At 55.9% G+C, this 27009-nt stretch overlaps 2 protein-coding genes across 3 annotated transcripts in view; one reads left to right on the forward strand and one right to left on the reverse strand.

Moving 5' to 3' along the window:
* LOC123033004 (neuronal acetylcholine receptor subunit alpha-7-like) overlaps positions 1-6951 on the forward strand; it is a 22305-nt gene extending 15354 nt beyond the window's left edge. Inside the window, exons 10-11 of the mRNA XM_044449291.1 lie at positions 1245-4422; positions 5145-6951. The gene's annotated coding sequence lies outside the window, so the exon portion shown is untranslated. The remainder of the gene's footprint in view (positions 1-1244; positions 4423-5144) is intronic.
* Positions 5389-27009, reverse strand: part of CELF3 (CUGBP Elav-like family member 3) — a 47246-nt gene continuing 25625 nt past the window's right edge. Inside the window, exons 3-12 of one of the 2 annotated variants that reach the window (XM_044449293.1) lie at positions 16229-16277; positions 15738-15863; positions 14890-14969; positions 13578-13721; positions 12349-12499; positions 10835-10984; positions 9561-9626; positions 9352-9471; positions 6167-6310; positions 5389-5590 (exon numbers count right to left, since the gene is read on the reverse strand). In XM_044449293.1, coding sequence (XP_044305228.1) covers positions 5463-5590; positions 6167-6310; positions 9352-9471; positions 9561-9626; positions 10835-10984; positions 12349-12499; positions 13578-13721; positions 14890-14969; positions 15738-15863; positions 16229-16277 — 1158 coding nt within the window. In that variant the 3' untranslated portion in view covers positions 5389-5462. Of the gene's footprint in view, positions 5591-6166; positions 6311-9351; positions 9472-9560; positions 9627-10834; positions 10985-12348; positions 12500-13577; positions 13722-14889; positions 14970-15737; positions 15867-16228; positions 16278-27009 lie in introns of both variants that reach the window. The other variant, XM_044449292.1, reaches the window with a different exon arrangement.

Consider the following 27009-nt stretch of genomic DNA (forward strand, 5'->3'; position numbering starts at 1 on the left):
CGGCTCATGCCCTCTGGAGACCAAACACCCTCGGCAGTGGGCTGGGGGGGACATCTGGGGGCGAGGAGGCGCGGGAACTGCGAGCACAGGCCACAGAGGTTGGGGGGGTGGGTGTGCATCTGTATGTGTGTGTGGGGGGGATTCCTTTGGGAACAGGAGGAGCCCCTGTCTTACTCCGCTTCTCTTGCTCCAGTTAGATATATGAAAGGTTAGAGGGGTGCAGTCATGGGGGTGGTTGCATTTGGGGTGGGGGGAGAAAATGTTGAGATCTGTTCCAGAAATCTGATAATGGAACTGTTGGGACAAAGACTTGCCACCCTTTGGAGATGTCCTTGGCCCTGTGCTTCAGATCTCTTCTGGGGATTCACAGCCAGTCTCTCGGCCTCCTAAATAGTAGCACCTTTACTCTGGCTTTGATTTCGCCACAGCAGACTAACAGGGCTACGCTCCGGAAACAGCTATAAAGAGGACTGGAAACCTTACGTGCACACGGTTCCCAAGAGGCAGGCCTGCCTAGATCTGGGACTGGCTGCGCTTCCGTGGCAGGAACGATCGGCCTGTGGCAGTGGCCACGCCGGTGCTCTGTCTTATTGCCACACAGACAGACGGTCCCTTTACGGGCGTTTTGGGTTGGGTCGCAACAAGCAACGAATAAAATAAAGATGGCACAGCATCCCATGATTAAATATTAAAGCCACAATTGAAACCAATTAACATTAAAATAACAGGAAAATAAAAAGGGTTTCGCCGGGCGCCGAACAGAAAAAAGCATTGACGCCAGGCGAACCTCTCCGGTCAGCGTATTCCAGAATTTTCCAAGGTGAGAGGATTTGGATCCTCCCCCCGGCCCCCCGGTGGGGCTTCCTTTCTTAGGAGGGTGGACAGAGAATAGCCCTGCCTGGATCTTTGACTTTTGAACTCTTCTTTGACAGCTTTCGACCGCTTCTTCCCAATTTCCCTGCTTCTTCCCAATTTCAATTGCCAGTTTCCTTGCCAGGCATCCCAGGATGCTGTTGGATGCCATTCTTCCCGTGTGACATTTTTACTTTGGGGAAGCATTTTGAATGGTCATTCTGTGTAGCTGAAACTCCCCATTTCCAGAGAGAAATCCAAGCCTTAACTCTTCCTGGGAACCCCTTGAGACCTTTCTGCCGGGACACGCGGTGTTGAGGCTGGTGGGAACAAGGCATGTCGGGGAGGGGCTGCTCTGACGCGTGTCTTTCGGTGTTGGCTTTCCCGGACAGGTGAAAGCGAGTCCGGAGGCTACGTGGGAGTGACCTCGGGATGGCGGATCGGGAACCCCGTGTGGCACAGGCAGCGGAGGGTGGGAGTGGCAGGAGAAGCAAGACCTGGAAGCCAATGAACCGCTGGACATTCGCCCACAGAACGCAAAGCAGCCCCCGGTGCCGCCGGCCAACGCGTCTCGAGAGAGAGGACTGCACGAACAAGCAAACACGGCACAGGCAAGCGGATCCTCAGTCTGTTCACGGTGGGAGCACAGAGGGGGCTGAGCAGAGGCGAGGGGGGCTGGGGAGCAGGGTGCCGGGGGGCGCGCGGAGGTGAGGCCCTGGGGGAGGCACACGCCTCGTGATTCAGAGGGGTGTCTTTCTTGGAGGGGGTGGGTCAGGGTTGAAACCCGGGCGTGTCAGGTGCATGCGTGCGTGATTTGTGTGTGTGTGTGTGTGTGTTTGCACATGCTTGTCAGGGAGGAGTCGGAGGGTGGAGGGGGTACTTCACCAAACGAAAACTACGTTCCAGAAACTCACGGCACATCCAGGAAATGCTAGATCACGCAGACGTCATGCAAAAAGAGTGCAACTCGGATCACATGACGTTTTGTTTGTCTTTCCAAATAATAATAATAATAATAATGATAATAATAATAATAATAAAGAATACAACCACTGTTTGTTCATTCCATAGGATGCAACTTACAAGGGGGCGGAGCTAGGTCTCCCGCGACAGCGAAGGGTGGCTTAGCAACAGAGTCGTCTCAAGATATGATTGGAACCCTGCCGAGGGAGGGAGGGAGGTGGGCGTGGTTTCGAGCAGCAAAGAAAGAAAACGGGAGTTTGGTTTCTTCACAGTCTTTGTGTGCTTTTTTAAAAAAGAATAATATATATTTTTTTTTAACTCGTCCTTTCCCCCCTTGCGTTTTAGCATTTTGGAAAGAAAAGGATAAAAAAAGACATTTAATCAGAGAAAACAACACTGCCACTTACACATTGAAAGAGACAAGACAGGGGGCCGGCCTCGCTAGTGAAGTTTCCCAGCAGCGGGGGGCGGTGGGGAGCCTTCCGGCCGTTCTCCCGGCCGGCTTGGGGAGCGCGGGGAGGAGGCCTTAAATGACCTCCGGGCTGCGGCCGCCTCGCGTGCCTTGGCCGTCTTGCCCAGTTCCAACCCATCCCCCTGTTTTCCGGCCGCCGTCCAGGAGCGGGGAGGCCCCTCATGCGCAGGGGCCCTGCGGCGATGCTTGGCAGGGGGCCTGCTGCCGTGCCAAGGGGGCCGCTCCGCGCCTCTGGCCAGTGGCCGTGCCGTGGCCAGCCTGGCAGCGCGAGCCCGCAGCTGCCGGTGGCCGGCCGGCCGGCCCTGAGGCGTCCCAGGACTTTCGCAAGCACGGGGCTCCTCCTCGGGCCCCGGCTGGCCACACGGGGCCACTGCCCGGCTGGCTGGACAGCGTGGGTGTGCCCCAAGAGACCTGGGCATCGCCCCCCACGCGGGCTGCCCCTCGCAGCCCCACCGACCTCGAGGGCTGTTCTGCGAACAGCAGGGACGGTGCCTGAGGGGTCGGCGGCTGAAGGCGTCCCCCTCTGGCACGCGGGTCACTGCCGGCGGACCTGGATTCCTCCTTGGCCACCCCGGCATCGAACCGTCGCACGGGCCAGCGGCGTGCGTGTGCCTGGCGAGAGGGCGCAGGGAGGATTCGTGGCCTTCCCGTACAAGGCAAGGCCATCTGACCAAGACATCCAGAACTGCTCCTCAGCCCCGCTTTCCAAGCACGTCTCTGTTAATACTCTGACACGCAGCCACGTTCTGTGGGGCCGCGGGAAGCACCCACTGTTCAGATACTTCCCCGGCTGGGGAATGGGACCTGATCCGACTTGCCTGCTTACAAGGCTTCCCTTGCCTGCCGGGCCCTGAGAGGCCTCCTCTGTGGCACCCAGACGGGAAATGGCCGCCGCTGATGGAGCAGCTACTGAAACCCAGCCGGGGCAAACGCCGCCCGCCCGCCCTGCGTGGAGCTGCCGCTTGAATGTGAAAAGTCCTATTTCCGGGAGAAATTAAGTGCAGGAGGGCGGACACGCGGGGCACCCCCAAAGCCCTGTGCTACCGACAACGGACACAAGAAAGGTAAATGGAATTGCTTCACAATTCACTGCAAGGGACTTTTGTTTCAGACTACAGGTGGAAAATACACACACACACACACACAAGAACAAAGTGGTCGATCAAGTGACACGTCACACCACAGAGGGACACTCGCGGACTCTTCTGCTCGCCCTCTCCCTCCCCGCCACCGCATGCAGGGACCCACCATGGCTCCGCTGCGAGCGGGGCCTGGGCCAGGCGGACCCTCCTGCCCCACAGAGCGGGGTTTGCGGGGGGGGGGGGTCAGCTGGAAGACCTGGGTTCCCAGGTTCTGCGTTCTTGGCAGGACCAAGGGAAATGGGCAAAGCGGAGCCCAGGCATTGGCTGCATCGGCACAGGCAACCTTCCCGGCTGGCGCGGCTGGTGGCGTCCCTTCCTCTGCCCCACATACAGCCAGCTCCCTCCAGAGCTGCACAGCGGCAGCCCTGTTTATTTTGACAGAGGGTGGGAATCCTTTCCTGCTTTGCAAAGTGCCTTAGAAACCGACAGCACAATACAAGAATGATGGTGAAAATACAGTATTTTTTTCTATTCAAGTGACCATTTTCCGAGATTCCTAGTCGGAGGCCTGCGTGTTTTCTTCTTCTTCCCTTTACAATTAATAATGCATTTTGAAGGAAAAGTTTTTGCAGTGTGGAGTTTATCCTTTCTGTTTTCAGTATTATTAAGGGCAGGAAGAACCTCCACACACCATGTTTGCGTTCTGCAAATCCCCTGGCTCTGGACCCATAAAGCGGCACCAAATTTTCAATTCAAGTAATGAATTCATACAGCTCATTTCCTTGAAACTAACAAGCAGGAATGGGGATGTGACGTTTCGGTTTCTCAGTCTCAACATTAATGGCGGGGCACTGGTATAGTTTGAGGGAGGAAGCTGAGAGTTTTAAAATGAGTTTGGAGAATCCCTGTTACTCATCTCAGTGTATTAACCACAGGTAATTCTCAGACTGTTTGCCGGCGTGCAAGAGGTTCCCATGAAAAATAACACGCAGAGTGAACCCGAGGTCCTTGGCTGCACCTGCTCTGCGAAGACGCTGCCCACAGCAGCTCTGGGTGAGTCGAGGTTTTCTGCCTGCCCTTCCGCCTGCCCACTTCTGCAGGGCCCAGCCCCACCTCTCAGCCCCTGGGCACGAATTGTTCTGTTGCCTCTGCTGCAGTGAGGGCCCCCCCCCCCCCGAGGGGGCTGCCCAGTGGCACTCTGTGCGCCCCGAACAGTGACTCGTGCAGAGGCCTAGGAGTGGGCACTGGCGAGGGGCTTGCTGCAGCTGACCCCAGCGGCCTGCCTCTCGTTTCGGCCTGGCTGAGCCGCTTCTTTGCTTAGACATGCCCGTCCAGCGGCCGGAGATGAGGGAGGGAGGGGCAGGCACAGGGGCCGCCGCTTGGCTGCTCGTCCAAGTTGCGGTGCTTCGTTCCCAGATACGAGGCTGGCCAAGCCATTCCTGCGCCCGGCGCTTTAACGCTTGCTGGGCCCACTAGAATCGGGCTCTATTTCATCGCTACCCTTTCTACTAACGGAGTCAGCAAAAGAGAGGTTTGGTCTCGGCCCGGCTTCCCCAGCTTGGCTCCCTGCAGCTGTTGCTGGACTACGGTTCCCACAGTCCCCCGGCCTGCACCTTGGCAAAGGCTGAACTGGAGGGACGGTGGTACGGACACCGTCTCCCTGCCTTGTCGCTGGGCAGTGCCCCATCTGACATGCCTTTTCTGGTGCCGGGGGTCAGACTAGATGGCCCGGGAGGCCCCTTCTGACTCGCTCTGTTTCTCTGTTTCTGTGCCAGGGCATGTGGACCGAATGCTGTTTGCCGGCTCCTTCCAGACTGGACGGCCAGACCTCACAGCAGTCCACGCAGCGCGGGAGCGGAGACCCTCGAGGCCAGGTTGGTGTCCTTCCAGTCCCAAGCCACAGAGCGGCGTTCTGCCGCGGCTTCCCTCCTCAGACCTTGCCAGCCAGTCCGGAAGGGCCTTTTGTCCTGAAGGGGGACCGGGTTCTGGGCTGGAAGTATCCAGCAGCTCGGCCTCCAAACACCTCGCCTGCTCTGGCTGGGTCACGTTTTGGTGATGTTCCAAGCAAAGGTACCCACCTGATGGGCAGCAGTTCAGTACGGCCGGTTGGCGTCTTTGGGCCGCTTAAGCTGGACCTTGAGGCGCTTCATCCCGATCTGGAAGCCGTTCATGGCCTGGATGGCGGCCTGAGCGCTGGCAGGATTGTCGAAACTTACAAATCCTGAGCAGGGAGAAAAATGGAGAAGAGGGGTGGGGGGCAAGCATCCACTGAGACCTCACAGCAGACGGGGATGCTGTGGTGGCATATAAGGGTAGGAATATGGCATTCCGCCTCACTGAAAGCTCTTTTTAATGAAGAGTAAAGTTTCTAGTCCTTAGGCTAGGAGCCATGAAGATAATGCTGGCTTGGAAAGCTCACAAGCCAGGCTTTGAGAGGAGGGGAAGACTTAGGACCCGGCATCGCTTCCTGTGACTAGCAAGCCCCAGAACGCATCATGCAATGCTCATAATTCCAGATCAAAACCCCTAAGGTGATGGGGACGGTGTGAGTCAATACAAGGAGCTGGCCTGCTACGGCTGGCTCCAGAAGTTCCTGGAGTTCCCAGGATAGGTAACCAAAGCTCGGGGTTCAGAGAGCATTCTTGGGGTAGCAAGTAAACAGCTGCCCCCCCCCCAGCCCCACAGAAACGCCAGCCACACAGTCAAGTTTCAGGGCACGTGAGTGGGTTGGTTGGGGGCTGTCGCCCTGGAATAGGAGACTTTGCTACCTCCTTCCTTTCCTTTTGGCTGTCCATACCGAAACATTTGCTCTGGTTGGTGGCCCTGTCCACGAAGACTTTGGCAGAGATAACGTTCCCAAAGGGGAGGAACATCTGCAAGATTTCGGAGTCCGTGAACTCCTGTGGCAGGTGATAGATGAAGATGTTGCAGCCCTCGGGACCTGCAAAAGAACAGCAAGGAGCGGGATGGAGCCGCGGGAAAGAAAATTCGGAAGGGCGGGAGAAGCGTCAGCTGAGGACTTGCGGGGATGTGGGGGAGTCTCGTCAAGATGGAGGAAGCGTCCTGCTGGATCGGGCCCAGGTGTTCTGCGCACACAGCGGCCTGTTGCTCACGTCGGGGAGCTTGTGGAAAGCGCTCGGGAAGGATGCGAGGGCCGCAGCACCCCTGCTTTCCAGATGAACCAACTGTGAAGGTTTGCTGGCTTACTTGAAAACGCTTCGGGTGCAACTGCTCCTGGGGACGGCTGGGATTTGTGGCAAGGACATGATTGGGTCCTTAGTCACTTTCCTGAGCCAGCCAGCCTCGGGTTGAGGCCTGGGTAACTGTAAAACCCCCGAGTGGCTGCCCTGAGCTCTCCGCTCTGCCAGCGGATTGGTGGTGCCGGCGCTGTGGCTTTTAAATCGTTTGCATTCGCAAAACGTTTTACACTGCTATTTAAAATTATTTGTCCTTTGGATGTGGTTTTTCTGCCGTGACATGTATTTTCTCCTAATCAACAACCTTGTGAGAGCTTTGTCCTAAAATTTAGACAAGATTTTATTAAAAAAAATGGACTAAAATAAAATCTGTTTCCTCAACTAAGATAAGAAGCGGGAGGGGGGCAAGCCTATTTCAGAATGGGCCCGTATAAACAACCCAAACACCTCTAGACTCCCAGAACGTAGCTAGGACTGCTCTGGAGAGACAGTGACCGAGTCGTTTCACTCCAAGTCCCAACAACCGTCAGCGGGGCCAGCCGCCCAGACGGCACTCCGTGAAGGCAGGCCGATGCCGGGAAGCCGTGCCAAGCGGCTCTCCTCTCTTGGGGGCCCCCCGAGATCCAGCCCGGCAGCCCAGCTCTGAATAGGCGCTCCTGGAAAGGCCTCCTCCTCCTCCTCCTCCTCCTCCTCCTCCTCCGAGGCGGAAGCGCTGGGCTTGTCTGCCAGCTGCCGGAATGCGGACCGGAGCAGCACTGGCTTGGGTGGAACTTGCTTGCCCCTTAATGCAGTTGGGCAGGGCAAGATGCTAGTTTTATATTTTAGATTAGTATTTTTGCATTTTAACTTAACGTTTGCATTTTTTAATTTAATGTTATAATTATTTTTTAACTTAACGTTGTAAGCCGCCCGAGGCTTTGGCGAATGGGGCAGCATAACAATGTTTTAATACTTAATTAATTAATTAATAGTTGCGTGGTGAGCAGCCCTGCTGCGAGACTGCCAGAAAGTAATTTGGGGCGTGGGGGGCCCTGAAATCCTGAGCATGGCTGTTCGCTTGGGAACGCGTGTGACATGTAGCTTGACCGGCACTTTCAGATGAGGACCAGCCCCGCCGATTATCCCCCCCCCCCGCCCCGCACTCCACTTTCTGCGCTTTTGGCGCCGGGGTCAGTGGCACCCGGAGGCCGCGGTGCGGGGCACGGGGCGCGGCGAGGCACCCTAGCTTCGCCGGCAGGGCGCGCCCAGGGGCCAAGAGGGCCTGTGATGGCCCCAGGTTCAGCGCCGTGGCCGATGGGACGCGGGGGCCGCCGCGCACCTTGCCGGGGCAAACGGGCAGGCTGCGGCTCGCACTGTCGCCACGGGAGGGCGCCCTGGCGGCAGCGCGGACGCGAGCGGCCACTTGCGGCGCACGATCTTGGCCAGCGCAGGCCACCGTAGCTCCGGCGGCGGGAGCCAATCGGAAGGGGTTTCCTGCAAAGGGGCCCGGCCTGCGACGCCCCCAGGCATGGTCGCGGACAATCCGAGAGAGAGAGAGAGAGTCGCATGCACTGGGGGGCGGGCCTGCCAGGCCTGGGTGAGGACCTCCGGGAGAGTGGGGGGCTCCGGCCCCGCCACCTGTGCCGCCTCGGGCAGGCCGCGCAGCCCCGGTGCCCACAGGTGCCCCCAGCCGGTGACAGAGAGAGAGGGAGACCGGGAGAAGAAAAAAGAGACTCTGCTCGGAGAGGTGGCCACTGGGCAGGCGAGCCGGCTGGGCAGGAGCTGCCCGAGTAGCTGGGCTGTGCGCCCTAGCGAAAAGTCCCAAGACTTAGTCTCTCCAGAAGGGCACAGAAATAAGGGGGGGGGGGGCGACCACAGTGGCAGCAAAACCCCCCAGCGCTGTAGGCAGCCAGCACAAGCTGCATGCTCTCTGTCCCCCCCCCACCCCGAGCAGAGCTCCCTTTTCGGGGGGGGGAGGTTGGGGGTGCCTCATGTGGCAGGTTGGTTATCCCTTCAGCCACCAGCTATTCCGTGGGGCACCCCGACGTGCAACCTCACTAGGACCACACCTGTGGCGGGGTGGTTATCCCATGTGCCACAGTCTTTGGGTGCCCCCAGCATACTGGGAACTGCATCCTCTTGGCCCCCAAACCAGGGTGCCTTCGTCCGTGGGTAGAGCGGTGACTCGGGTGCCCTCCCGTGGCCAGTGCCGCGCACTGGGGGCTACAATGTTAGTAGCCAAACCCTGGGGGTTCCCTCCTGGGCAGCGCGTTCTCGCGTTCCTATGAAGCCATCCCATCACGAGACTCCCAAGGTGGCAGGGCGAAGGCCTCAGTGCAGACACGGATTCCTTCCGGGGCCAGGACTCTCGACTGCAGCGCCCTCCTCCCACGAGCCCACACTGGCTAACTGATCAGAGCAGTGACTGCCCAGCCAGCCATCAAACCTTTAATTAGGGTTCAGTAATAAGGAAACGCCATTCTCGAGCGCTGCAAGCAGCTGGCCCGCACTTGGCAGCCGGGGAGTGCGAACTGCAGGGCGCCAGGTTCGACCTGTTCCACTGCTTGCCAGCCCTACGGCCAGCGCCTCTGGGAGCAGCCGGGCGAGGAGGAACGGCCAAGCGGGCAAAAGCTTTGCAGCGGCAAATTCGACTCCCTGTTCGCAAAGTGCCCTCTGCCAGCCACCAGGGTGGCCGGACCAGTGCCTCCCAGTTCACTGGGGAGGGCAGACGGTCCCCGTGTGCTAGGGAGCACCTGGGGCTCCGGGCAGGCTGGACGGAGCTCGGCGCGACCGCGGCCCGACCTACCTTCACGCTGCTGCTGCTGCTGCTGCTGCTGCTGCTGCGGGGGCGGCTGCTGGGTGATGATCGCGGCCGGCTGCTGCGGGAAGGCCGGGCTCACCAGTCCGTAGGCGGCGGGGTAGGCAGCTGCGGGAGGAAGCGGCGCGCAGTGAAGGCCGGGCGAGGGGCAGGCGAGCAGGGCCCGGCCCCCCGCCTCCCTGGCCCCGGGCACGCACCTGTGTAGTGTTGCATCCCGGCGTACGCCTGCTGCAGCGGGTCCACCGGGGCGGCGGGGCTCTGTGCTGTGAAAGGGGCGGGGGAGCACGCGCACTCGTTAGGGGCGCCGGGAAGCCCCAGAGACGCGCCCAGGAGTGTCCCGCTCCCGTCCTCTCCCCCTCTCGGTCTCCTTGTCACACGCGGGTTTCCTTCTGTTCTATCTACATTGCAGCTACGGCAGAACAAAATGTCATCCTGGCTCCGTTCTCCAAATGAGATATATTTTGGCCACCGCTACGTTGTTTTGTACCCCTTTTCCTACACTTTAATCGAATTAAATTTCATGCAATCCCGAGTGCAGAAAGGTGGTATGCGTGCGTCCTGTGTCTTTCTAACAGCGAACAAAGACACTCCTGTACTCAGGACATGGGGGCTCTATCATGACTGTTAGTTGCTCACACACCAACCTGCTCTTTAAATACAAAGATCAAATACACACTCAAAAAACGTGCAGTGGAGGCTTTGTACAAAATGTGCCACGCTGTTCGTACCCTGGTATTTCTACTTTGCTTTTCAAAGCCAACAAAGGCAATTTACAAAAAGTGCAGAAAATAAAAACTATAATAAAATATAAGCCAGCATGGCATGGGAAACAACCTTTAAAAACATCACCATTTGAAAAGCCCAGTTGAAAAGATACGGGCAGAACCAAACAGGGTGTCTACAACTTCGCTGAGAGCTTTCCGGGCCTCGCCTTTCTCCATGCGGCGCCCGCCACTTGCAGAATGGAAATTTTGCAACTGGGAAAATATTTCAGTCTGGAGCGCTGCAGGTCAGCAAAGCTCCTGACCAAGAAAGCAGAGCTTCCCCTTTCCCAGAGCTTCCCCGGTTGCACAGGCATGTGGTCCCTGCACTGGGGCCCTGCTGGAGTTCGCCCTGGATTTCCAGCCCTCGGGTGGATTGAGTGAGTGTGGGGACCATCGCTTTCCCAAGGAAGCAAATTCCAGAGTCGGGAAGCGATGCAAGAGAAGGCCTTTCTTGGCCTGCCCGGCAAAGCTGTCCCTGAGGGGACTTGTCCTGCAGTGCCACCTGCCTGAATGGGTTTGGGCAGAGCCAGGCGGTCCCCAAAAAGCCAGGCCGCTTAATGCTGTCAGGTTTAAAGCCAGCCCCTTGAGCTGGGACGGCCAAGGCCTGGATGCTCTGCAAGGGACACCTCAGACGCGGGGGCGGCAGGTGTGCGTGTGCCGGAAGAGGAGAACGCGTCGCCCAAGTCAGCCCCAGGCGTGGCAGGTACCTGGATAAGGGTGGACGCCGTTCGTGTATATGGCCTCTGAGGCTGGCTGCCCCGTGCTCTGTGTGGGGACAGGGCTGTAGCCGTTGACGCCGAGCGTGGCCGGGATGGCGGACACCGGCGTGGCAGCGATGGCGGGCGGCGTGCTGGTACCTGTGGGGGGAGAGGCAGAGACGGTCATCGCAGCTTGCTGCCCCCCGGTGGCATCGATGCAGTCCTGTGCCCCCCACTCAAACACCCTTCCGCACAGGTAGGAGCTGGTACATAAAGGTACGGTTTATGCCGGATACCTTGCAGTCTGGAATAACCTCCTCCCTGGAGGAGGTTATTCCTGCCCTTCTCGGTCCCCTTCCTGCACTGGCCCTTTTCCACCCTGGTCCAGGGAGTCCGCTTCGCATGCCAAATAAGGGTCACACCCTCTAAGGAAAAGGGGAGGTTGATATGGGAAGGACGCCTAGAAAGGAATATGGCCAAAGCTTATGTTCAAGTTTATATGTTGCTCAGTAGCCTGACGGGACTCTCAAGTGGCTCGCAATATTAATATGCAAGCTGGCATTACAGGTACAGGGGAAGGGGGGTGGGCCACAATGAGCGCTCATAATTAATTCCAGGGGCTGAAATCAGGTCTCAAAAAATCTGCAAAAGAGGCTGTTTTTTGCCGAAATGATAGAAGAGATTTAGGCATCGAATGATGCCAAGATGACACAATTTTCTTTGTATGAGAGGGAGCGCTCCATGATTCATCATTGTTTCACCTGATTCCCAGCATCAGGGAAATCTGTGAAGTTCGCAGCCTTTGCCTGCTAACCTCTGCGGGGGAGAAGATGAGGCCCTTCAGGTGTGGTTAGACTACAGCTCCCATCAGGCCCAGCCAGCATAGCGAATGGTGATGGATAACGAGAGCTGCCCTCTTGTGCGCCTTATTCTTGATGTGAGGACCAGAGAGGAGTGGATTTTCTTTAAAGCAGCTGAGAGTCCCACATCCTGGAGGGAATTCCCACGTACAACTGCACTGAGGTGTCCCTGAAGCACCGGGCATCGTCCCAGGCAGCATGTGGACAACTGACAGCATCTCTGCGAGAGGCTGGGACCCAAAGATCAGCACGTTTTCGGGAACAATCCATTGGTTGGTGGGGGGGGGGGGGAGCTAAATTCCAGCCGCCTCCTGCATGCGGCAGGTCCCACCTGGAACGGTGAGCTGCAGCGCACGAAAGCCGTCAGCCTGCAGAAAGGGCTGCTGGCCTGCTGCTTCCTACAGAAACGCAGGATTCCCACTTCCGGGAAGGCTCGAGGGAGGGAAGCCCAGGGTGCGGGAGGAGCAGCCCCTCCTCCACCCACGGGCAATTTGCCCCCTCCCTCCACGAGCAAAGAGCCCCGGTGGGCCGGGGGGGGACAGAGGCGGCTGGCTGCCCCTCCGGCCCCTGCCCTCCCACTCCCCGGTGGCGCCTCTGGCGGCGAGGCGGTGCCAGCCTGGGATCCCCTTGCCCGGAGACCCACCCTCCGGCCGGCCGGCTTACCTGAGGAGGGCGTGATGGGGGTGATGGGCGTGGCGATGAGGCCGTTGGGGTTGATGGCGGCCATCTGCTGCATCTGGACGGCGGCCACGGTCGCCATGGGGTTGAGGTAGGCCGAGTGCGCGGCAACGAGCGCTGCCTGGTGCTGCATTAGCTGCGGGCGGGAGGAGTGGGCGAGACGCGCCGTCAGGTCCCGGCCTCCGCGCCCCAGCCCCACGTGCCCACCGGGCCTCGGGCTCCTCTGGACACCCACCTCCGCCCGGCTGCCCCCTTCGATCAGCTCGGGGGGCCCTTCTGCGAGAGCCGCCCCTCGGGGTGGCGGCAAGGCCAAGGGCCTGTTCCGCTGCTGCCCCCCATCTCTGGAACGCCCTCCCTGGGGAAACTCCTGGCACCGTCTTTATTTTCCTTCCGGTGCCAGGCGAGGACGTAACTCTTTAGGAATTTTTTTTTTACATTTAGCCTGCATGCTGTGGCCCTTTTTATACTGCTTCTATAGATGTTTTAATTCATTGTGTTTAAATTGGTTTTAATGTATTTTACTTTGTTAATTAGATTTATGCGTTGTAAGCCGCCTAGGAAGGCTTTGGTGATTATAGGTGGCCTATAAATATATGCACAAATAAATATAAATAAATTTCAGGGGCAGCCGTGACAATTAGGCTAAAGCTGGACTGGACACATCTTCCCTGTCACACTAGTGAACTGGCGAGAGCCGCTTAGGAGCAGCAGAGGTGGTGGCTGATGTCTGGAGTGTACCACGTTGGCACACAGATGGGAGCTCACAGGAAGAAGGAAACAAATTCTCTGCATCTGGAAGATTAGCATGGCGGGCATGCCGTGAGCGGAGCCGGCTGGAGCTAGGGTCAGACTAGATGGCCCGGGAGGCCCCTTCTGACTCGCTCTGTTTCTCTGTTTCTAGGTTTCCATGCGCAGGGATGTCTTCCTGTTCATTACGGAAGGACATTCCATTCTGGGAGCCTTCCTGTGCCTCTGATGTGGTACAGTCCAGGCATAGCTTGAGAGGAGTACAGACTTTAACCCTCGTCCGCATCTGTACCATCATCCCACAATGCAGGTCAAGAAACAAAGGCAACGATTAAAATACAACGCAAGTTGATAAAACCAAGCGACAGCATTTCGGCACAAAGGCCGGGGGCTCTGGGTGTGCACACGCTCCTCTCCCACGGCTGCCCCCTCTCCCCGTGACCAGTTCAGGCCCCTGGACCTCTTACTGCTTGGGTGTAGGCACTGTAGGCCCCAAACTGCAGTGCGATGGGGCTGAACATGCCCAGCTGGTTCGCCACTTGCTGCATCCGTCGCAGGCCCCGTTCTTTCTCCGTGTCCGCGAACTTCACCACGAGGCTGGAGGAGGCACCCTGCAAGGGGCGGGGGGAGGGAGGTTGGGGAAAGCCAAGAGGAAGATGAGGGGGCCACTGAAGCCGCTACACGGAGCTGACGCGGGTGCAAGCCCAAGCATCGCTTTCAGGCGGCCTTTCTTCAGCATGACAAGGCGGGAGGGAAGTGCCCCTGAGGACTGGCCGTGGGCGAATTCCTCAGATACTGGAGTGGTGGGGGGACACCTGCCTAATTTTAGGTGGGATGGACAAGGGTTTTCTTCTTTAATTACAGTGTTTTAAAAAGCCTTGCAGCCACTACTAGAAGAGGGACTCTGCAAGCGGCCACTGTTGGGTTCCTGCCCGCGTTGTTTTCAGCCCTGACCACCGCTGGGAGGGGTGTCTCCAAGACAGAATTCGGCCCTCGACACCCTTGCTCTGCAGCCGGCACGCCATGGGCACCCACGCCAAGCTGGAATAGCCCCCACTGCGCCGGCATTCTTGGGTTTGAGAAACGGCCACTCCCACTAGGTGGTGATTTCTGTCCGGCAGCGATGATTTTGGGCGCGTTCGTTTCCTCACGGCACAAGAGGAGGAGACCCCAGCTCAGAAACCCTCCAGACATCACTACCGTCAAAGGCCGAGTTGTGAGGACTCGCTGAAAAGCTGGGCACTCCAGTCCAAACAGCTTTGTGTTCCAAAGTGGACGGGGGCATCTCTTTTCTCCCCCACTGACAAAGTTGTGTTGCTATCGAAAATTGCTGTACGGGTTAGTGGAATCCATTGGATTGAACTGGGAATTGGAAACCTTTCGCCTGAGGGCTGAACTCCATTTTGGTGAAGGGCTGAACTCCAGCGGTGAGCAAAGGGCATCTCTTGACTGGCGTTCCGTGCCCTGAAGACCTCAGGCCAATAACCAAGCCCAGGAGAGGCCTGTGGCCCTTTCGGAATGGGTGGGAGACTGCAGAAAGGGCAATTGCCTTCTGGGGAAAGGTACTCCCCGAGAGCCAGGATGGGGTTCCAGGTACTGCACCCTGGGACTATGCTTTGGGGAAGGAGTCGTGTGGAGCCTTGTCCACCAGGTGGCACCACAACCCAAGGAATGTTCCCCTACAGGCCTGTGTGGGAAGAAGCGCTGTTCTCCACGAGAGGGCCCCCCCCCCGCCCCCCGTCCCCCACAGGCCGCACACCCCGAGTCAGAGGGTCTCACCGGTAGCGTGCGGCTCCCGTGCAACGTGCTGATAGCCGCTTGCGCTTCCGCGTGCGTTTGGAACTTCACGAAGGCACAGCCTGGCGGAGGAGGAGACAGGCAAGAGACGCAAGAGACACACCGTAAATCACGGAGCTTTGCATCGGGCGGCAGTGGGCGGGCTGAGAGGAGCCCGGGTGTGCTTGGGCCCGGGCCACACATCACACGCCGCTCAAGCTATCGGGGGGCCACGCCATGCTCAAACTGCGGGGAGGTGCGGAAGGGCATTTTTCCCCACACGCTCTGTAGCTCACCTTCCCTTCCCTGCTTACAGAAAGCTAGCACAGCTTGACAAAGGGCAGTAGACAGCTCTGTCCCCCTGGTGTGCTAGATTTCTCCAAGCAGAGAGGGTGTTTTTTTTTTTAAGGTGCAGGGGCTATTAAGAATATGGTTCCCGTGCTTGCAGCTGGAAAGGAGGTAGCTCCAGAAGGGCGTGTGATTTTGCTGGATGCTGTAGCTCAACCTCTGTTAACGGCACGTGTCCCCTCAGAGATCGGAAGGGCACGGGAATTCAAACTGAGGGCGAATGACATGCAGGGCGCGATGACAACAGCCCTGCCGTTCCCGGCAAGCTGCCTGCAGATACAGTCGAACGGCTGAGCCCATCCGTTTCCCCAAGCATCTCTCTCAGACAGAGCTCCGGGCGAGTCCATTCCACCCGTTTGCAGCAACGGGGCGGCCCAGGTTGGGGCTGGCGATGCCACGAAAGCAGCTCTGCTCCTCCGTGTAAAACTGCAGCTCCCTGGCCCGTGAGCCTTTTGCGGGGCGAGGCCGCCGGTGTGCAAGGGCCGCGGCCCGTTCCGTCTCACCTTTGCTGGTGCCATCGGGACCCCGGAGCACCGTGCACTCGCCGATGTTCCCAAAGGGCTCGAACAGCTTCCGGACGTCCTCGTCTGTCTGCTGCTTACCCAGCATCCCCACAAACAGCTTCCTGTCTTCTGGAGAAGGGGACAAGGGACCACTGTCAGAGGACGGCCTGCAAAGCAACCTCTCCCACATTCTCTGACATTTCCACCCAAAATATCGGCACACTTCCCCCTGCAGTCTGCCTGTCTGCCTGTCTATCCAAACGCACACACACGGAGGAAATTTATTTTAGGTTTCTACAAACACCCAGGTTTAGCTTAAAACCTTGAGAAGCAACTCCTGGAAGGAATGGAGTGCCATGCACGGGTGGGAAACCTGCAAGAGGAACCCAACCTGTCCAGAATCTGAGAGCTATTTCTCACCAGCCCCAAAAGAGAAGGTAAACCCAGGTCCAGGCTTTACCACATCCCCACAACACTGATGCTGACAGTACCTCCTCTGCTTTCGCTGTCGGCTGGTTTCACCTGGATTGGCCGGTTCATCTGGAAGTAAAATGAGAACCAGCCTGATGCATTCAGTTGTTTACATGGACAGAGTACACTTAGAAAACATCCTGATAGCCAGAAAGGTGGCCGGGACACACCGTCAACTTCCGTCCTTCCGTCCTTCCGTCCTTCCGTCCTTCCGTCCTTCCTTCCTTCCTTCCTTCCTTCCTTCCCATGATAACTGGGCAGGTGTGTGTGTGGGGGGGTGTTAAATCCCCAAACAGGTAAGATAAAATATTTGGGAGGTAATCTAGAACTGGGTTGCAGTTTTTGGTGGTTTCTCAGCCTCTGCAGCCCTGTCCAATTCTTCAAGACCGAATACCATCTCCTAAGCCTTATTTACCTCCCGAAAAGGGTTTATCCTAAAATATGCGGGTCTTTTTGGCTCCAACCCTTAGGGTAATGTTCCAGATTTATTGTGAGTCATACACCTCCAAAACTGTGTTTAATGCCAGGAACACATGCAGTCCCAATCAAGGTAAGAGTTCCCCTGGGCATATGCAGATAGAAATCTTTAGTGCATAAGTAAAAACAGCACGCCTTTCTGTTTATCCAGGTCTAGACATTAGGAAGTATACTAAAGGCTTGCTTGGATTTCCAATGTTTTCAAACTTTAGGGCTTGACAAATGAAGCCCTGGGTACCCACCTCTCTCTGTGTGTCTCCCCCCCCCCCCGCCACACATCCCCAAAAGTGCATGTCAGCGGTGGGAGGGTCAAGCCCACGGAAAGCTCTCTGCTTTGCTTGCAGGATTAGGAAGAGCGAGATTATCTCAGCGGGCAGCCGGGGCCTTTTGCTGTAAAAGCATCTGTAATCATATTAAGAGCAAGGAGTCCTCAAGGAGGTGGACCAGGGCTCCCAAAATGCCCAGCCGCCAAGGAGACGGCGAAAGGGAGGGAACCCTGCCCTGCAAGGAATCATCCACACGCTTCCACCCAGCCTCCCCTGCGGAAACATCCACATGCCGAGGCCTGGGGAGCCCTTTACCCCCATTTTCTGGCCCCTGCTTCTTGTACGTCACCACTACCGCTGCTGGCTGCTGGGAAGTGGGGGCCTTGTGCTAGGACTGGCATTCAAAGCCCTGAACAGCTTGGGACCAGGCTATCGGAAGGGACGCCTGGCCCCGTATGTGACCTGCCTGGCCCCGAAGGTCGTCTTCAGCGGTCTTTCCCCGGGAGCCCCTTCCAAGGGAAGTAAAGAGGGCGGCGACCAGAAGGGCACCCCAGCTGTGGAATGAGCCCCTCAAAGAGGTGCAGCTGGTGCATACTCTGTTCTTTTTGACACCAGGTGAAAACCTTTCTGCTCCCCCAGTATTTTTACAGCTATTATCTTTTATTTAAACATCATTTCAATTGTTAAAACATATGATCTGGCCTGGGCAACTTCTTCTTCCTTCTCTTTCTCCTCCTATATTTTTATTTTATACTGATAATTTTAATTTTGTATTTGTAAATCAATGTATTTTTTGTATTTTTATATTTAATGGTAATTTGTTATGTACTATTGTATTTCAATGTATTTTATCATGTTGTAAGCCGCCCCGAGGTTTCGGCAAGGGGCGGCATAGAAATGCTATAATAATAATAATAATAATAATAATAATAATAATAATAATAATAATTTTTGTATCGTACTTTATTCTGCACCACTGCTCTACCTCTGTGCCGACTTGGCTGCGGTCTTATTGCTTTATGTCGCGTGTGTTTAACGTTGTTCACCACCCAGAGAGGTACTGCGTGGTATGAAAATGAAATAGGTAAACACACAATCCGTTGGGTCACATGAGAATGGCTAGCACTGTCATTCTTTGGGCCTGGCCTTCCTCGCCCCCCCGGGGAGCTGCTAGATGCTAAAATCTTGGGGTGGGGGCTGTGTGCACATTGTCTCTTGTGCCCGTGTCCCTCCACGCACATGCGCGAGCACGACAACATGGCCTGTTTTGCCCAGCCGATTGCCGTCCACCGTGATGCGCCCCTCTGCGAGTGGATGCCCCGGATTTCTTCAAGGGCTGGGTGGGCAAATCAAAAGGTGCTCTTAGTAGACAAGGTGGAAGAATCTGGCTGCCCGCGGTTGGAAACAGGAGGCTGGGACACATCTGGCCTGATGCAGTGCCGGGGCTCCTATTTTTATGGAACTGATCACAGGGCTTTTAATTATTGATTTGAAGCCGCTCTGCATGCACCTTGGCAGCAGAGCCGCAGCGCACGGAATCTAGCTATAAATATAATCAACAATCGATAGTGAGAGAGAGGAGGAGGAGGAGGAGGAGGAGATGCCACACCCGGCACACCCACTGATGGAGATAAACAGAAATGCAGCTGCTCCTGCTGCTCAGCCTTCAGGATCCTGAGATGAGTAAACACATCTGTGGTGACGTGGACCTGGGGCACTCTGCCCCGGCAATTTATACGGGGTTCAACCCAGTTTCAGGGTCCCGGCCCCCATTCAAGCAGGAGAACTTAAGGCACAGGAGGTTGACAAGAATTTGGTCAGAGGTGCAGATTCTGCCTTTCCACCCAAAGGAGAAAAGCCATCGGCCAAACTACGGCGTTTGCCGGGGTCCCTGCAACAGGCGTGCGCTTTCAAACACAGAAGCAGAAACAGAGCGAGTCAGAAGGGGCCTCCCGGGCCATCTAGTCTGACCCCCGGCTCCAGCCGGCTCCGCTCACGACATGCCCGCCATGTGCACGTCCAACCTGCCCTTGAACAGCCTCCCCGGTGGGGCCTCTGCCACCTCCCAGGGGAGCCCGTTCCAGCCCGCTTCAGCCTTCCGTGTGGACTGGGCACACGTCTGGCCCATGCCGTCCTTTTGCCAGCGCAACTGGCTTACCTTCCTCACTCGCGGTTCCCATCACCGCTGGCCGCAGCTCAATCCCTCCGACCTCCGACCCCCCTCGCCCCCCCAAGACGACACGTGTGGAGGGGCCGAGCTCCTGCTTGGGCGACCAGAGTAATGAACGCTCCGCTAATTGACTGGGCGGTCGATGAGTGCTGCTAATGTACCGTGCACGGGACCCTCCATCGTGCAGGGGCAGCCCGTGGACCCAGAGAGCTGGACTGGGGCGCGGGGGCCACGGTGTTGCTCCGGCGAGCCAAGGATGGCGCGTTTTATGCCATGCTCCTGGAACGCCCCCTCCTCCCCAGCCGGGCTCAAGCCCTGGGCCTGCTTGAATACAGCAGCCTCGTGTTTCCCACGCCCTGTGCCTGGCCAGTCCGGAATTCAGGGGAGCGGAATTCAAGGGCCAAATTCCACCTGGAGAGACTTCCGAGGAACGCATCCCAGTGGGGCCCAAGGGAAAGGGGGCACGGCCAAAGAAAAAGAATACCGGTGGATTTCCAGTGACAGCCTTTGCTGCCAGTACGAAGTGGCATTTAAACTTGTTAGGCCTGGGGCTGGAGAGGCTAATCAATCACCGGATTTGGGTACAGGGAAGGCGATGCGGCCAACTGGGGGATCCCAGGGCACCAAACTGGGGCACCGGGAGGGCCCATTTTGGTTTCGTGGGCCTGCTATCTCTCCTGGATCTCTGCAGATTATTTGGAACGGCAGCACTGCTTCTTCGCCTCTCCAGTGAGGGCAGCAGCCCTCTGAGGGCTTGCGCCACCCATGACGGCCAAGGACGTAAGGAGCACAGCCCTCTTTTAAATACCATATTTTTCGCTCTATAAGACGCACTCCCTGCCCCTCTCAAAAGTGAGGGGAAAAGTCTGTGCGTCTTATAGAGCGAATGTGTGTGTGCCCGAGGCCCGGGACACTGCCGGCCACCTGTACCACGTGGCACCACCTGGCCTGCACGCGCTCGGCGCGCCCTGCTCTGCCCGCCTCCTCCGGCGCAGGTGAGAGCTGTTAATCACAGGTCGGTGTGTGTTTTCAAATGGCAACCCCTCTTTTAATGAAGCCCATGGGGAAGTGATGGGGACTGTGCCTGTGATTATCAGGAAGCTTTCCATGGATCAGTTATCTGTTAGTTGATCAGACACATTTTTTTAGGATCAGTGGATATTTGAACAGCATTACCTTCGTGTATGAAGTTTATTCTTCAAAGGCTACTTAGTGTTTGATTTACCGTACAATATCTCATTTTTTGCCAGAAGTTTTTTTCTATTATTTACTAGTAGGGCAGCGTGGACATTACTGGCTTTTTTAGATTTGTTATTGAATTGTCTGCAGCAGCTCTTGTATAACGGGTGTAGATTGTGGATTCCTTCAATAATTCCACTACTGACTAAGAAAGTGATGTCAGCAATTGTGAGCAACAGAGCTTCATAAATTCTGACTCTAGTGATGATGAGTTCTATGGGTTCAACGAAAACTAGAAGAGTACTCAAACTTTAAAATCTCTCTTTTGTTAATGACAGTGATGATGGTTCTTAATGCCACCGTTGACTGCTGTTCACTTTACAAGGTTGAAATACGGTATTACTGTATTCTGTTATAGTTTATTAAATAGTTTAGTCAACCATTTGATTCAGAATATTTTTTTCTTGTTTTCCTCCTCTAAAAACTAGGTGCATCTTATGGTCAGGTGCGTCTTATAGAGCGAAAAATACGGTAATTATTCTTCCATTTCAAACAAAATAAGTCTAGAGGGAGACGCCCTTGTTTGCATAATGGGGACTAAATAGTGGCTCTTGTTTACAAATAGTGGCCATTGTTTACAAACACAACCGTGGAATGCTGGCTTCTCGAGGAATGTTTATGGCCAGCTTTGTCCGCAACAAAACGCTGACATGCCCAGCTGTTTTCTGAAGGGAAGTGCAGCCCAATGGCCAGAGGCAGAGGTGAAAGGGCAAGCGGTGGAGGAAGAGGAGGGCTGGCGATGGATGGAGGAGGCAGCGGTCTGAGCCAAGGCAGGAAGATTGGGAATCAGTGAAGGAGGACGCAGCCCGCTGCATCCTGACGGTTCAAGTTGGGCTGCTGCGATTGCGGGCCTGGAGCCAGGGAAGCCGACAGAGCAGGACTGCTGGAGGGGCTATTGGGATGGGGGGCTTAGGAAATCGAATGTTCGGCTGCGTGAATGTCCTGGACCGGGATGTGCCCGGCAACGGAGCTCGCTGGCGGGGGCTAGCGGTGCCGGCATGGCTGGCCGAATGGCCCGCAGACCGCAATTTCCAGGCTGCTTGAGAGGCTTCCTGGGGCAGGCTCTGGATTTCCTGGTGCAAGCCTGAGAAGGGATGTAGGCGGTTTTGTTTTGGGAGCCTCCAACAAAGCCTATCACTGGGTTCATTTTGCTGCCTCTTTCCTCTGCCCTCTCTCAGTGGCTCAGAGGAGGAGGCAGGAGGATGGTAAGAGCGGAATTCTCAAATCCGGAAAGACCGGCCCCATCGCCAGCCATTGACTAAGGCTCCACGCAGGGATTGGTGGCCAGTTGCCATGGCATCTGGGGCCTGTATCTTTCCTCTGCATCAGCCTCCTCTCTTGCTTCTTGTTGCCAGGTTATCTTCTATTGCCATGGCAACCAGTGCAGAGGGGACCGCTTTCTCTCCCTATGACCATGACTCCTTTTTCTTCTCCCCACCACTCCTCAAAACACACACACACCACTCCCAGTTTTTATTATTCTCATCTTCCCACATCCCACTTCCATTTTTAAAAGTCAGGCCAGGGCGAACCCCCCCCCCCCACTCGCAGAGCATAAAGACGCAGCAAAACCACAGGGAATTTGACAGAAAGAGGCAGACGGGTCCTTTCATCGGGACTGAAATAGGTTGGGGGAGAGAAAAATCAAAGCTGAGAAACAGGATTTCTCTTGGGGGCTTATTCACCTTCGGCCTGCAGATTTTTCTGTCCCTGAAGAGAATTTAGGTGTTTGGCCTGGGTCTCTCTGCAGCTTAAAAGCCTTACTTCTCTGCAGCTCTAATTCTAGTCATTTTGGATTTACAGGACTTAAGTCTATTATTGATTATAATGATGATTGTGTAGCAAAAGTTATATAGAAAAGTCAGTGCACCTGGTGCTGCAGCTCCTCTATAACGTATAGATACACTACATTTATAGCCAACCGCTTTCCCTCTTGCAAAGAACCCTTACATAATTCCCTTCCAGTCTAATGTTATTCTCACAACAACAGTCCTGTGAGGTAGGTCAGGCTGAGAGTCCTAGTGAACTCCTTATCTGAATGAGCCCACAACTCCCAGATCCCCAGTTCAGCACTCTTACTGAGGCAGGAAAAAAATACTGGAAGAATATGCATTTGTCTCAGTAAAGGTCCCTGCCCCAAGGGGCTTACAGTAAGAAATTCAAAGTAGGAGAAGCAACTGGAGGGCAGAGTGGCAGAAAGGCAGAGATAACCATGGAAAGAATATGCTCATGTTTTAGTTGCTTGTAGCTACATTTTAGGAGGCGATGGGGACGGAGGGGTTGTGTAAAACTTGAGGTCTTCCATGAGCGGGCTTTTAAAAATGCATGCTTTTTAATTAGTTGTATGATGTTTTTATCTCAGCCCTTCTCCTCCAAAGTGCTCAGGGCTCTTAGGATAAAAATGCCACAAGACTGCCCCATGCTTATTCTGAGAGAAACCTAAGACTTCCCTGCTCAGTTAATCCCCTCTCACACACACACACACACACACAAAAGGTATGCGTTTCTCCAAGACACAGACAATTCCAGAAAGCAAAAAATAAAAATATAAAATAAAAAACAAACGATCAACTTCTGAAGCCTAGCCCCCCCCCCCCCATTCTCATCATCTCTGCCAGTGAAAATGGGGGGGGGGGGTAGAAAAGAAGAAGGGAGAAAAAGAGGAGCAGATGCCTGGTAACTATGGCAACTGGAGAATATACTCCATGGCAACCACCCACTCATCTCCAATTTACCCATCATGTTGCCATAGGAACTGCGCTGACATCATCACTTATCTCTATAAACAATGACCAGGAGACTTTGGCAAAGGAAAAGAACAGAATGGGGAGGGGGAGAAGAAAAGGTGTGTGCATTGCGTGGGGGGGGGCAGGAGAGTTTAGTAATAAAAGAGGGTGTTTGGGGAAGGTGCTCCTCGAAGGGGGGAGGAGAGAAAAGAGGAATGCAGGAGCATCCAAGCAGCGAACACTTGCAGAAGTCATTTGTTTCTGAGCCCCCACCCTCGAATAATTGCTTCTTATCCATGCTAATATGATGCACAATCTCAGTCTAGGCAGGCCCTCCTGGATGACACCATTTCCACACCAGTGTAGCAGAGGGGAGGGCCCTACAGGACGGCCCCCACCTTCAGCAGGGACGGCAGTGCTCTGCCGGGCTGGTCCACAGCGGGGCACTGTGGTGTGGCTACCACATGGCCCACGAGGCCCCGAAAAGCAGAAGCTGCGCTGGCTGGCAGCTCGGATGCAGGAGGTCCCCGGCACGGCACGGCACCCACCCCTGAGGGCAGCAAGGAGTCCTCGCACAAGCAGGAGGCCCTTTTGTTCAGCTGCGTGACATTTCACTAGTGTGAGCACACATGCGCGTGCGTGTGTGTCTGTGCGCGCGAGCACGAACCTCATGGGGTTCTGTTAAGGCTGTGCCCCTTAACAGGAGAGCGAAAACAACTTCCACTTGGGGTTTCTCCCAAGGCAGAGGCAGGGGCTATTACCCTAATTTGGCAACCCAGATATATTGATTTAACAATTGGAAGGGGAAGAAACCAAGGTGCTAGTCCCTAAGAAGAGTCAGGTTTGGAAATGTGGGTGATGTTTGGAGAAATGTCAGAAGCGCGTGTGCACGTGCTCGCTCGCTCGCTCGCTCGCTCTCTCTCTCTCTCTCTCACACACACACACACACACCCGAGGGAGCAGGGATGAATGTTTTTTCTAGACATGGAACCGAACCTCAGGGCCAAGTCATGCTGCTTGTAAGGGAACGGAATGCATTTTCCCTTCCATCAGAACTCGCTTCCTCCTCCCTCTCTCTCCTCTTCACTTCCTGCAGCGGCACATCTAAGTCTATGTGCCACTGCAGGAAGCTCCTCAGGACAGAGACCTGTCCCCTGGTCCTCTGTACCGTGCCCGGCACATTGCTAGAGCCACAAAGACCGTAAATCAACAACATGAATGGGGGCAGCGGTGTGCCCCCTGGCATGAGAAGGGCCGGAAGAGGCAGAGACATGAAAGGGACCTCCTGCTTCCTGTGGCTGTAGGGGCACCTCTTCTGGCTGAGAGCTAGATGTCCCCCCCACCCCCCCGTGGCTGCCAAGGGCTTGGACCGGGGAAGACAGGGGGGCAGTTGCCAGCCATGAGGGGCACGGAGGCTCGCCATCCTGAAAGAGCAAGCGTGCGAGCGAGGGAACGGCTTGGCAGCCTCATTTAGGGCTCCCGTGCTGTTGATGGTTCAGGCAGTTCTGTGGAGGAATCGCACCAGCAGCCCTGCCTCCCTCTCGGACACACTCCTAGGGCCGGCTGGCAAGAGAGACGGGCACAACCCCCGGTTCGGAAGGCCCGGGGTCTGGAAAGCAAGCCTTGGTGCCCCCAAGAAAACGAAAGTCCCGTCTGTTGCCTCTGCCACTTGGAGGCCCCACTTTTATCCCCACAGCGCCTCCGCGGGGGAGCTTAGAGTGGGATTAGCAACATCCTGACACAGGTTTAATTTCCCTTAGCCATCTGGAGTGGGTGTCCAGCACGTTCCCTTTCTGGCAAGAGAAAGAAATGGGTGGTCTCCGTTCTCGCAACTGTCTTGGTAGCCAGGGACTCAGCTGCTGAGCTTGGCACCACCCCCATTTCAACCCGCCTCAGCCTGGCGGTGCCGCGGTGCCCTGGGTCTTGGCGTTTCTGCTGCCTCCGAATGTTCTGACTGTCTCTAGGTATGCACAAGAGTCCTTCCTCACCAGGGCCTGGGGGCAAGGGGTCCCTGGGCATGTGCGGATGTGTTTCCTTTGTGAAGGTAAAGCATCGCTGCTTGTTCAGAACCCTCCTGCACAGAAGCAGCGCCGGGACAGAAAGGGCCTCACCCGAAACCTGGGAGAGGAACGGCCTTCGCTCGCCGCTATGGCAGCGGGACCAACAGCCTGAATTTGCACGAAGTCCTGTCCTGTGACACTTTGTCCTCAGGACCAAAGATCGTGCAGAACGCCTAATCTGAAATGGGGGCTATTAAGATTGAGGCTGGGAGGGAGGAAAGATAAACCTCTCTCCCCCGTGGACTATGGCAGTGCCAAAAATCTCCTTTCTCCCTGCTCCATCTGTGCCTGCTATTAAGGGCGAAATCCTGCGTGTGTTTAGACAGAAAAAACATCCTACAACCCTCAGCATTTCCCAGCCAGCCATGACTAAGCACACGTGCTCTTAATATACATATATATTTTAAACGGCATGTTCAGCATCTTCTTTACCTGCCTAAAGAGCTAGGATAGCAGTGGCTGTAAAACTGTGGTGGTATCTTTGGAGAGCCAGTTGGCTGCTATCGTGCATTTATTTTTATTTTATTTATAATTAATCCGCATTAACTAATACTCCGATTAGACAGAGGAGAAGTTGTCGGCTGGCTACTTGTGGCACATAATGGCTGGGAAGTGAACGAGCCGCCCTTGGAACGCCGCCAGCCGCTACCACGATCTTCCCATGGAGGGGCAGGGCGTCACATCACAACAACACACGGGTGCGCACGCAAATCGCACCTCACACCTACGCGGCGCAAAGGCAGCCACCAGCACGGCCATCTTGCAGAGCCCTTTCCTGCGCCAGAGACTCCGCTGAAATCCACGCGCCAGAGGAGCACAGGAAGAGCCATGCTTGAACAGGCCACGTAGGCTTTTATTCTGGGCTCCTACTTCCCACAGGGGGCAGACAGACTTGTCCACAAGGCCACAAGTGGGGCAGTTGCTTCCCACCTTTGGATATAGTGATATACTGCGCCCAAGCATGGAGGTTCTGTTCATTCCATGTTTAGTTCAATATTATGAGCCATGATTGGACCAAGAAAGGGTCTTGCCCCATGTCCTGCTTCCCAAGGTGTTCTGTGGAAGCCCGTCCGTGGATGCGGGGGCGGATCACTCTGGCCACAGAGTTCCAGTTGTCACGATGAAGAGCGATGGACAAGATTTCTGCTCCTCCGCTCATTAGTTCTAATCCCTTTAGGGCAGGCACATGAATGCTCAGGCATGCAAGCCAAATGCAAGCCCCCCTGGAGTCCCTCGTGGCGCCTTGGACTCTGCCCAGTTGATTTGCCCCCTTTCCCCCTCCTTCTTGGATGATTCTGCTTGTCGGGGACCTCCAAGCTTGCTTTGCAGTGGCACTGTGGTTAAAATTTGGGGACGCGTCTGACAGGGCAGGAAAAATAGGGCCCTTTTCGCATCCACCTGCTCGAAACCTACTCTTCTGGACTCAGCAAAACTCTGGCGGGCCGTGATAAACCTGGAGGAGAGGTTCAGTTACGGAGCCTTGCTCTTCGCAGCAGTGCCTCCGGCCACTTCCGGTCTCTCTCCTCCAAAGGAAGGACGTGGTGCCCATGCGAGATCAGAAGGCATTTGTCTGGATGCCCACCTGCTCTAATCCAGCTTCCCCCTCCCCCCACACGTCGCCTCAGCTTCGCCAGGCCTAAATCCAGGGATTATCCAACCCAATCCCAAATCTCCTTAGGTCCCCAGCATGCAGTGCGTGGCAGCCAGGGTATTACCACAGGGTTAGTGCTGGCTGTTTGTTTAGCATCCGTGACCTGGGGAGGGTGATACGGCGTCCGAGGTAAACGCCTCCGGAGGGGATGAGAAAGCGGCGAGAGAGCTGACAGGTCAATTGTCTCAAAACATGCGGCCATCAAGCCCCAG

This window comes from Varanus komodoensis, unplaced genomic scaffold (assembly GCF_004798865.1).
Source record: "Varanus komodoensis strain SLA01 unplaced genomic scaffold, ASM479886v1 scaffold57, whole genome shotgun sequence".
Lineage (NCBI taxonomy): Eukaryota > Metazoa > Chordata > Lepidosauria > Squamata > Varanidae > Varanus > Varanus komodoensis.